General features: G+C 47.4%; 1 protein-coding gene across 1 annotated transcript; it reads left to right on the top strand.

Annotated features, from left to right (window-relative positions):
* Positions 1-9,100: 9,100 nt before the first annotated feature.
* PABPC1L2B (poly(A) binding protein cytoplasmic 1 like 2B) lies at positions 9,101-11,805 on the top strand. The gene has a single exon (XM_049705155.1). The coding sequence runs from the start codon at positions 9,651-9,653 to the stop codon at positions 10,287-10,289; it is 639 nt and encodes a 212-aa protein (XP_049561112.1). The 5' UTR covers positions 9,101-9,650; the 3' UTR covers positions 10,290-11,805.
* Positions 11,806-12,262: the final 457 nt, after the last annotated feature.

The following is a 12,262-nucleotide window of genomic DNA, read 5'->3' on the forward strand; positions in this document are numbered from 1 at the left end:
TTAGGTCCTTGCTACCAAATTTTCCCAGGTATAAAATAGAGATTATAAGGACACCCATTTTATAAATTGTTATAAGATTAAGTGGTTTAATGATCAATTGCCTGGCAACCATTTAATTGTATGGGTGTTTGTGTGTGTGTGTGTGTGTGTGTGTGAGAGAGAGAGAGAGAGAGAGAGAGAGGGAGAGAGAGAGAGAGAGAGAGAGAGAGAGAGAGAGAGAGAAGGAGAGAGAGAGAATGTTTGATGCATAGATCACATATAAGTCAAACTCAAATTTGGCAGTCCTTTCAGAAATGACTGGAATAAAGATATAGAGAGGATTTGGGCTTGACACCAGGATTTAATCTCCTTCTCTGGTCCAACCTACACTCAGTGAAGAAATGTGGACCTATGATCAAAATTATTAGAGATTCATTAAAAAGTAAAAGAACTTGTACTGCTTTTCAAAGCAGAAAATGTTTTTTAGGTTTCCAAAAATGGATGTAAATAATAATGAACCTGGTAAGAAGAGGATGTAGAAATGAGGAAGAGAGATTGAAGGAAGGGAAGGATAGAAGTGGTAATATCCTCATTTTATAGAAAAAGAAAAGAAAAGTTAAACTGACTAAGGTGTATGCAAGGAACTGAGGGTTAAGTACATTATTTAAAGTTACTAGAGTCATCAATAGAGAAACTAAAAATCAAAAGAAAGTATAAAATCTGAGAGAAAGAAAGTGAGGGCAGAATGAAGACACAGTGAATGAGTTAAATTCTCTTCTGTAAGAAGAATGTGGTCACTTGATGATGGCTAAAGTTGATGGATGATGTGAAATAGCAGATTAAGCACTTTATTTAGCTGTAATACGGTAACTGCCAAAACAGTGCAAGCGGGAATTATTGAAATGATCTACCCTGGGAAGCACAACTGGGGAGTGGGAAGTGATGGGGTGTCAGACCTTTGCCTTTTATCACAAGCTCGTTTGTACTTTCTGGTCACCACTATTTTATTTACCATGTGCGTGACTTCCTTTCAGTAAGAGCAATTTTTATTTTTGAGCATGGTTTCTAAAAGATGGTGTGTATGGAAGGAGGTCCCAAAGCTAATCATCGTGACTTTACCAAGGCTTTACCACATGGAAGGAGATTTCATCTTACATCTATTATACACAGTGAAAACTTAAATTGCTCAGCAACTCATGGTAATGAAGATCAGCTACTCATATGCCAATAACCCATGAATGTGTCTTAGCACAATCATGAATGTTGGTAGGAGAGTTCCAGAGACATCATGAACACGTGAAAATGCATTCAAGTGTCCTATAGGAAAGAACTTGAAGGAACGTACTGCCTCATAGTAATTTATCTCCCATATGGTCCCAAAAAAGGGTGCTCAAAGGGATGAATAGCAGCTGAGGGAAAATTCAACTCCTGACTCAACACCCCATTCTATGAGACAGTATTATCAAATCTTCTAGGGAGGTTTCTTGAGTACAGAAAATGGCATTCTTTCATGTGTTGACTTGCAAGGTCCTTGGATCTCAGGGAAGATAAATAAATGGGTCAAAAAAAGGTCCTAAGGTCAGGAGAACGAAGGAAAACCTGAATGCGAGTGTAAGTTAGGTGAGTTCAGGCCAGAGAATCAGGCACTTGCCTAGAGTAAAATCCAGCCATAACCTGGGATATAACCCAGAGGATCAGACTCCCTCTGAACTGACACCTTGCTCCTGGTTAGAGAGAAAGTGCCAAGCCTCCTTGGACACCAGAAAGGAGAGACACTGGGCCTTCAAAAACCAGCTGAACAAGGATATACTCAGGACAGAGGGAACTGACATTAATAAGGAGTCCCTTGTGTTGGGCACTGAATGCATACCAGGCACTGTGAAAAGCATTTTCCAAACATTATCACGTCTTTTTGTCCTTACAAATATGCATCCCTTTGTACAGATGAGGACTCCAAAGCTAAGGAAACAAACAAAAAAGGCAAAGCAACTTGACCAAGGTAAGCATAGCTAGTAAGTCATGGACTGGGGATATACCTACGGTATATTTTTATAAGGTCATGCCTGTAAACTGCCTAAGATTATGACAAAGAAGGTCATTAAAGTTTAAGCATACATTGGGAGGAGAATTGGTTCCCAGAGAGAAAAGTATCTGAAATTCTATGTAAAAACCATCAGTCAGCCCTCTGTTCTTGGTTCCTAAGTAGGGTTGGGCAAAACTACTTGTTATTTAAAAAATTCCTAAGAACCTTAATTACAATTTCTGAAATTCATACTCAAAGCACAAACCGAGGCTCAGAGCGGTTAAGTGTTTTGCTCTGGAACTCTGCCTACAAGAGAGTCCACTTGACTCCAAGGCCCATGTTCTTTGAGGAATTTAAGCCCAGGAATCCAGGAACATACAAGGACTGCTAGGAGTATAGGCTTCTTCATTTCTCACGACCATCCTGAGCCCAAATATCACCAATCATGTTCCCTTTTGTGGACCCTGTCCGTTTCTGAGAGACAAATAGCAAAGGGTCAGAGAAATTCTCATGAAAGGAGTAAGGGAAAAGAGACAGAGAGAGAAAAAGAAATTAGAGAGAGAAACTGAGGACTTACTTGTATCCTGCCTTTAATCACACCCAGAAGTAACCAAGGTTTGTGCCCTATGCGGGGTGGCAAGGAGAATGGGATTGGGGGGGCGGGCTCCAAAGGGGATGGTAGCTGTATTTTGTGTTTTTTTATTATCCTAAAAATCTAACCAACTGATACAAAAATAGGACAAATGTTTTATTTTTTTCAGTTTGAGTGATGTGTACTTGGGGGCATGTTCTGTGACCCACTATAATATTTTGTATGTTTAAAAACCTGTTAACGATTTTAAAAAGATGGAGAAAGACAGTTTGAGGTAGGTGGAAGCCCGCAGGAAGGATGGAGATTGGATCATGGAGTAGTCAGAGTATTCTAAGAAGGCCCACAATGACCAGGATAGAGAAAGGTGAGAATGGGGAGGTTGGCAAGGGCCAGGTCATGCAGCTCATTATATTTAAGTCATGTTGAGGAGTTTGCCTTTTAGTCCAAGTGAAGTGGGAAGCCTTCTGGGGTTTTGAGTAGGGGAGGCAAAAGGCACCATTCATTTTTCTGAAAGATCAGTCTGGCAACTGGATGGACAAGGAAGTTTGGTGGAAGTGGGAGAACAGTTAGGAGGCTTGGCAGGATCCCATGAGAGGCTTAATGGTGGACTCCAGTGAAGTTGGAGAGGTTCAAGTGGTGTTTGGGAGGTAGAGGTGATAGGAGTGGCTGAAGGATGAGACAGCGTCCAGAGGAAGATGTGGGAGTGGGAGAGGAAGGAAATAAGGGTGCTCTCCATTTTTATTTCACTTGAATACCCGAGTGCATGGTGATGCCATTTAAGGATGAAATACCTATGAGACATCCAGGTGGCAATGTCAAGTAGGCATACAAATAAATATGGGATCACAACCTCTTATCTTCCCTCCCGTGCCCTGACCCCCAACATGCAAATGAGACCATATACTGTCCCCTCTCTGCAATTTGCTTTCCTCACTTAATAATAGCATATTTTGAAGGTCCCCCTAAATCAGACCCTATAGACATAACTCGTGCTTGGTAATGATTGCATAATAATCCATGGAATGGCTGTGCCACAATGTCTCCAGTCATTCCCCAGTTGATGAGTGCTTGCTTTGTATCCTAGTTTGCCCAGTGTGAATCCTTAGGTGATAAATATGCTCATGTGTGTATATCCTGATGTCCTGGGGCTCTTATGTCTATTGACTCAATTCTCATTCCTTCCCTGCCCTATATCTCTGCCTCCCTTAACTCTTCACTTTATAAGGATCCAAAGGACCATTTGCTAAATGTGCTGTATTTATTCAAGACAATTTAATAATCATTGTTCTTATTTGTTAAATAACAGGGGAACACACCCAAACACTTTCCAATTCTTCCTAAATAAAAGTCTAAGGCTGCTATTTTTTCTGGCCTGTATGTCAAGATTATTTCCATTCGGGGGAGTTTGGGGGCAGTGTGAATTGACAAAATAAATTTACCTACTACAAAATACATGTATGTTTTCATTCTCTATTCCCCTGAGCATCCTTCCTACAGCTATGTCAACGAGAAATTCATAGGAAGAGACTTCTTTATGTAGATCCCTGTTTTCAGTGTTTTGATTCATTTTTTACCTGTAGAGCTGATCTGTCCCTCTCCCCGCTGGTACCCACCCCCATCCCCTACCTTCTTCCATTATTTTCTATTCTTTTCTCCTGCTCTCTGAACCGCATCCCCATTCCTTTCTATTACTCCCTCCTGATAGGAAGAAGGAGGTGGGCCATATGAAATGGGAAGAGAAGGGCCGGCTCCAAACACTCTTTGAATGTCTCTGTATCTGAACCTATCTCCTTAAAGCTCCACCTTGAAATGAACAGAAAGAGAAATCTAACCCTTAGCACACAAAGTCCTTGTTGTCCTCCCGTTTTAAACCAAGTCCCATGCACATACAGCCAGGAGCACTGAAAGCAGGACCCGAGTAAGGACACTGAGGCTGGACCCTGCACGGCCCTGGAGAGGAGTCAGGTTTAGGGCCAGCCCGTTTACCGTCCAGTCCTTCTCAATCTCTTCTGCTGGCTTGTTATCCTCAACTCAACTTCTACATGTTGGCATGTCTCAGGGAATAGCTCTGCACTTTCTTCTCCTGACAGTACTCTCTCTAGGTGATTCTGCCCAGTCTTGTGGCTTTGAATACTATCTGTGTCCTGTTGTCTTGATAATTCTGTTTCTGCAGCCTACATGGAGAGCAGACTTTTCCAGACTTCAGACACGTAACATGTGCAAATTGGAACTCTTGACACACATCCCCAACTGTCTTTCTCCCTTGTCCAAATCTATCACATCCACTCTCCGTATTTTCTGTGATTATACATAACACCTCCATGACCAAGACTTGCAAGAAAAGACTCTCATAGTAATCATTCATTTCTTAAGTTTGTTCACCAACTGCCTTCAATCCACCAGCAAGTGCTGTCTGTTCTCTTTCCAAAATATCACGTGAACCCATGCACTATTCTCTAAATTCGTGCTGCCAGTCTGGGCCAAGCCACTGCCATCTCCCAACTGGGCTACTGCAAGAGGGCCCGAATTGGTCTCCGTGCTTTGCTTTGTGCCCTGCCCACTTGTAGTTTTTTCCACAGAGAGCAGCCAGAGAGAAATTACTGAATATAATTAGATCATGGCACTCCCTTGATTCAATTCTCTCTTTGGCTCCCCAGAGCTCTTTGAGTGAAAACCAAACTCCATCATGGCTCCTTCCCACCACTACACTGTCCTTTGTTCCCTCCATCCCCTCTCTCACTGGGCTCCAGCTACACCGGCATCTCTTCTGCGGCTCCAGTGCCCCTCTTTTTCGTCACAAGGCCAGAGGAATTGCAGTTCTCCCTGCTAGGCAGGTTTTCCCCCTGTTTTCCAGCAGGACTGGCCACACATCACTGTCCTCAGAAAGGCCATCCCTGACCTTTGCCACTTCTCTTGGGTTCTAGGTAAGATGTACCAAATCATCTCATTTATTTCCCTGAGGGCATTTGCAGCAACCTTTAAGTGCTTTTACATTTTCTGCCATGTTTATTGTCTGTCTTCGCCACTAGAAGATAAGTTCCTTGGATGCAGGGGCTCTCTGCCTGGAAGAATGCCTGGCACAAGGTAGCCCTCCATAAATACTTGTTGAATCATCGAGTGAATAAAATGAGTAACACTTCCTCCCACAAGAAAGGGACCTCTCCCTCCCTCTGCTGACACTCCACAGGGCTCTTCACTTTTGCCTCAATCATAGCAACCAGTAGTCAGAACACTTTTGATTGCAGATGTGACCAGGAACTGAAAAAAAGGAGACGGGAACCCCAGAGAAGCCTCTGTGAGAAAGGACTTGGAGAGCATTCCCCAGCTGCTCTCCTTGTCACTGTAGTAGCCTTCTTCCTGTTGCTGGAGGGTCAAGGGCCTGGGGATTGTCTTCTGGTTTGACAGGTTTGTGGATTCACTGGCCACAGCATGACTTTGCTGAACCTCTTTCTCCTACAGATTTCTGTTGCTCTGTGGGCTGGAAGTCAAAGCCAGAGGAAGAGACCTTGTTGACTCCTGGTCCTTGAATTGGTCCCTCTTGTCACTTCTGTCTCCAGACAATGGGCCGAGAAGCTCTTCTCGTCATCCCCACATCCCTTACCTCCCAGCAATCATGGCTCCCCTCTTGGCCGCTGCCTCCTCAAGTCCCTCTTGGTGGCCACCTGGAATGGTGAGGCAAAGTTCATCTGCCTCCTGCCTACAAGCAACCTAGACCCTCAGGAGATGGCTCCTAAGAGCGGTGACAGTGACCACCTTGGTCAAGGCACCAGCAGCACAGCAGGCTTTTCCTAAGTCTCTGTCCCTGCCCTTTGCTGACACCCTGTCTAGGGGCAGAGGGCTAGACTTTGCAAGCTGGCGAGACACACGTCTGTATGTCTGCTTCTCAGCCATCTTGGGATGCTTTCCAGCCAGCGATGAGAAAGTTCTCACTGCCTCACACCCCATGGTGACCCAGTCAGTTCTGAAGGTTCAGGGTTGTTCTATGATGTGCAATTGCCCAGGTCCAGCCAACACTGCCACCACAGAAAACAGCTTTATTTACCCAAGGAAGGTGGATGGGTGGGAGTGAGGGGGAGGTGAGAATATGTGCTGGGCAGATGAAACTCCATGGCCACCATAGTCCAATCACATAGTACATATAGCCCTCTGCTGGCATTTCTCTTATTTGTATGGGCAGCCTGAGCTTTCGTGGAGTGAGGAAAGGCACTATGGCTTGATCATTTTTTATATCTGACCCCGAAGTCCACAGTTCAATGCCTGGCTCATGGTAAATGTGAAACCCCTATTTATGGAAGGAAAGGAGGGACGGAGGGAATGGTTGTTCTGACTCTTTTGGAACTGGTCACAACTGACTGTCTTCTTTTTGTTCTATCAGCTCTGTCTCAGGGGCATGTGTGTGTGTGTGTGTGTGTGTGTGTGTGTGTGTGTGTGTGTGTGTGCATGCATTTACATGTGTATTGATGGGTTTCTCTCCAGTTTCATTGAGATATAATTGACATATAACACCGTATAAGTTTAAGGTGTACAACATAATGATTTGATATAGGTACACATCGCTAAATGATTACCACAAGAAGTTTAATAAACATCCATCACCTCAGTTAGTTACACTTTGTTTTCCCCTTGTACTGAGAACTTTTAAGATCTACTCTCTTAACTACTTTCTGTGTTAATGTTTAGTTTGTACTCTTTCTAAAGGTCTGATCATACCGAGTCCCTCCTTAAATGTACTGAGTGGGCCCCGTGAGCTTGGGTATAGAGTCCAAGCACCTTAGCTTGCTTTTCAGGGCCCCCCACACCTTCCAGCCCCATCTCCTGCCATATACTCTTGAAGATCATGAGCTCTGTCCACACCAGATTATTAGGCATGACCAGAAGTGACCATGCATGTGCTAGCATGCTACAGAGCCTTGGACACAGACTGATGCCTCTGTCTGGAGTGCCTTCCCTTCTGCCTCGATGTGGTGGACTGCTACTCATCTTTCAGAGCTTGCCTTGGGGGTTTTCTCTCCTTTGCTGCCTTGCTTGATTCCTACCAGGAATGGTTAGTGGCTGGGTTCTCCTTTCTGGAAGAAGTGGGACTCTAGCCTCTGTTGCCCTCTACTCTAATGGTTGCTCGCTTGCCTATCCCCTCAGCTTTTGGGCTTGTGTGGCCTCTCTGCTCCCACAATACACTCTGCTCACCTTTCCTCACCTTGCCCCACACCTCCAACACATCAACGTTCACTGCTCACTTACCACACTGCCTGTCTCTGAGCCCCCAGTGCCAAGTACTGGATAAGGCTTCCATAAATACTAGCTGGTGAACTGGAATGAGACACCTCATTCTAGAGAGATTTCAGGTTTTGCTTTTGTTTTGAACATGGATATGCCTTTCTTGGTTCACGTTGGGAACTTCAGCACCTTGAGGGCAGAGACAAGAGCAAACTAGTGCCTGGCTCTGGACCAGGCCCTGTCCCCAGCTCTTGATTTGGCTTACCTCACCTATCATGGAGGACAGCACTAAGGACAGGGTGCTCTTGATTCCCCCGCTTCCAGGCTGCATGAATTGAGACTTGGATGGGTGGGAGGAGTTGGGGGGTGGTGGGGGCTGAAGAACCCCAGGTCCCTAGTTCTCCCATAGTCTGGAGCAGGGACAGGGTTTCTAGTCCAGACTGTCCACTCCCAAGGTCAACCTTGGGAGTTGACTGGTCTATTTCCTCTTGCCTCCCGGACCCCTGTATATCCCTAGGGACCGGCAATGGCTCCATAAATATTTGTGGCATGGCATTATGGATGAATGAATACGTGTTCTTGTGTTCTTTATTTCCTCTTCTGCAAGTGTTGCAGAGGAGGGAAAGAGCCCGAAAAGGGGGAGGAATCTCTGAGAAAATGGGTCAGCAGGCTGCAGTGGGAGCTTGCCTCACTTGCCCCAGCTCCAGCTCAGAGTAAGAGTTGCCGCCTTGGTGGCGGTGATGCTGGAGAGCGTGTGTGCCTTGAGGTGGGGAGAACCCCTGAACGTGAGAAAACCATTTTCTTGGGTTTGTTTAGGCCGGGCAAGTGTATTCTCAACGCCACCCACCTTCTCTTGCAAGGTGCTTGATTTAATCATTTAAATGTTCTATGGGGAGAGGAAGGATAAAACAAAACTCCCTAAATCTAACCCAGATTCCCTCGGTCCACATGGAGCCCTTTCCCTGGCTTCCTCTTCAAACACATCCAGCCGATCCGACAGGCTGAGGACTCACACTCCCGTCCCCCAACCTCAAGCCTCCCGCTCCCGCCCCCTCCCACCGTCCGCGGCCCCGCAGCCCCGCAGCAGCCACAGGGGGAACCAAAGAGACAGAAGCCTTCCCAGCTGCCCGGACCACAGACGCCAACACCCCCCGCCCCCCACCACACGCCGCCCGCCCGCGCCCCGCACGCTAGCCCACGACCGAGCGGCGGAGGCAGCAGCAGTGGGCTGCAGGCTGCTGCGACTCGCACCGGTGCGCTCCTGGCAGCGCTCGCCATACCAGGTGACTGGGACTCGCCAGATCGGCTGGCCCGGGGTCCCCCGCCCCAGCTCGCGCTCGCGCCCCCGGCCCGGGTTCCGGCGCCCACCCGCCCTCCTGCCCTCTCCCGCCTCTCCGCCCCCCAGCTCGCGGGAAGGGAGGTCGCGGCAGCGGCCCGGGGGCACCGGCGACCGTGGCGACAGCGGCGACAGTGGCGGCGGCGGTGGCGGCGGCGGCTGCGGCGGCGGCGGAGGCTGCGGCGGCGACCGTGGCAGAAGCGGTGGCGGAGGCCTCCGTGGCGGAGGCGGAAGCAGAGGTGGAGGCTGAGTTGGAGGCCGAGGCCTCAGTGGAGGAGGCAGTGGCGGAGGTCACCCTGGGGGAGGCGGCGGCAGCCCTAGCGGGGGAGGAGGCGGAGGCCTCCCTGGCGGCAGCGGCAGTAGCCGTGGCGGAGGCCAGTGTGGCCGAAGCCGCCGCGGCGGCAGAGGCTGCGACGCCCCCCTTGGGGGAGGCGGAGGCGGATGCGGATGCGGATGCAGATGCGGAGGTGGCGGCGGCGGTGGCCGCCGCGGATGCTGATGCGGAGATGGGCGGGGGCTCAGGGGGGAATCCGGACTTTCCTATGGCTTCGCTGTACGTGGGCGACCTGCACCCTGAGGTGACGGAGGCAATGCTGTACGAGAAGTTCAGCCCAGCCGGGCCCATCCTCTCCATCCGCATTTGCAGGGACAAGATCACCCGCCGCTCGTTGGGCTATGCGTATGTCAACTACCAGCAACCGGTAGATGCCAAGCGGGCCCTGGAGACCCTGAACTTTGATGTCATCAAGGGCAGGCCAGTTCGCATCATGTGGTCCCAGCGGGACCCCTCGCTCCGCAAGAGCGGGGTGGGCAACGTCTTCATCAAGAACCTGGGCAAAACCATCGACAACAAGGCGCTGTACAACATCTTCTCGGCGTTCGGCAACATCCTCTCCTGCAAAGTGGCCTGCGACGAAAAGGGGCCCAAGGGCTACGGGTTCGTGCACTTCCAGAAGCAGGAGTCCGCCGAGCGGGCCATTGATGCGATGAATGGCATGTTCCTGAACTACCGCAAAATTTTCGTTGGGAGATTCAAGTCGCATAAGGAACGAGAGGCCGAAAGGGGAGCCTGGGCCAGACAGTCCACCAGTGCTGACGTCAAGGATTTCGAGGAAGACACCGATGAGGAGGCCACCTTGCGATGAAGACATCCCAGGAGCGAGCCAGCCAGCAGAGCCAAACCTTGGCTCCCACCCGGTTTACAGCCCCACCCTTTGCCCCCCTAACCCACCAGCAGTGTATTGTATTGGGAGTGCAGGTCTCTGTCTCTCACAACCGCCCCCCCGCCCCCCACCCCCGTCTTCCTTCCCTCCATCTCTCCCTCCCTCCACCTGTCTCAGTCCCTCTCACTCTGTGTCTCTCTCTGACTTTCTCTCCACTCCCCTGTCGTCCCTACCTCTCCTCTCCCCTCCCTTCCCCCCACACCCACCTTGGGTGCTGTGAATAATCTTGCTAATCTGTGCCACTTGACAGGTTAAAGGCTGTCTTCTCCTTGTGGTTTGGTTTAAAAAGCACTTTCTCTCTTTGTTTATTGCACAGGTGATACAATTTCATGGTAGAAACATCAGGAAGGAGAAGGAAATCAGATGAGGGAAACCCAAGAGAGTAATTGCTCCCCATGACCCTACTACCGGGAGACAACCACTTTTACCATTTCCGTGTGCTGTTTTCCAGGCTCTCTCCTCTCCTCTCTCCCTCCCTTCCTCACCTCCACCCCACCTTCCCTTTTAACACACTGTTATAGAATGGTTCATGTATGTGGTGTTTCTTAATCTGCTTTTTCAAAAACTAAAACCAAACAAAAATCAACCCATTGAACTTCTTTCCATGTTATTCAACAGGCTTCAGAACCGTCATCTTCAGTGCCTGAAGAGTGTATCGATGGACCCTAACATTTCTGTAGTCATTCCTGCATTGTTGGACATTCAGGTGGTGCCTAGTTCTTTCCCTGTGTTTAAACCCAGCATTGTGTATACTGCAATGAGTGAATTCTCCCTTGTCAAGCCAAATCTTCACAAGCATACCTGATGATCTTAATTGTGGACTTGCAGGATCCACATATGGACATTTTAAAGACTTTTCCTGTGTGTTGCCAAATGGCCCCTTCATAAGCATTGTACTGATTTTCATTCATGCCAGCCAGCTCAGCTAGTAAAAAGAGTATGCCCATTTCCCCTGCATAGTCTCCTGGTCACTGTAATTGATGTGTGTGTGTGTGTGTGTGTGTGTGTGTGTGTGTGTGTGTGTGTGTGTGTCTTGGCCAGCTTAATGGGCTGCAAATGGTATTTCACTGTCCTTGGTTGCTTTGCTGAATTTAAATACTGTTTTTCACCTCCTTCCCCTGTGCCCACTTCCTGCCCTTTTCCCCATTCTCAGAAAAATAATTCAGCTTCATTGCAGAATACAAATCACAAAGCGGACAAGTTAACAGAAGAAAATTAATGTCACCTGTAATCAATCCTAATGAGCACCCATACCTCCCTGAATCATTTTCATCTGCACCTGCCCAGTATTTTTCATGTGATATATATGTGAATTTTAATGTATATACTGTTTCAATATCGGCTTTTTCACACATAAATATATGATATAGATAGATATAGATGTATACATAGATATTCTTGAACTTCCTTTCATGTCATTAAATATTCTTCTAAAATAGTTTCTGTGGCTGTTGTATTCCAGTGGATGGGCTAGATAGAGAAATAGATAGATGTATGCATCTATATCCATATTTAGATATAGATATGGGTATATTTGTTTTCACTGCTTTGTCATTATTGCACATATGGGTGGTTTCTTTGCTTTCTTATTCAAGCCCAAGCTGCTTATATCATAGTGCATAAACCTTGCTTACATTCAAGATTATTTCCTGAACAAACATTCCTAAAAGAAGATTTGAATGGTTCAAGTTTTGAAATCTTTTTTTTTTTTTGGTTCATTATTAAGCAACTGTTCACAGATATAATTATCAATTCACCCTCATAAGTACAATAACATTGTGAGAGGACCTGGAAACCTGGACGATTTTCTGGACTTGCTATAGCTGGAGCTTTTTTGTTTTTATTTATTTTAAACATTTATTTTCATACAAATAATACAGTATCATAATAGCAAC

The sequence above is a fragment of the Orcinus orca genome, chromosome X (genome assembly GCF_937001465.1).
Source record: "Orcinus orca chromosome X, mOrcOrc1.1, whole genome shotgun sequence".
Classification (NCBI taxonomy): domain Eukaryota; kingdom Metazoa; phylum Chordata; class Mammalia; order Artiodactyla; family Delphinidae; genus Orcinus; species Orcinus orca.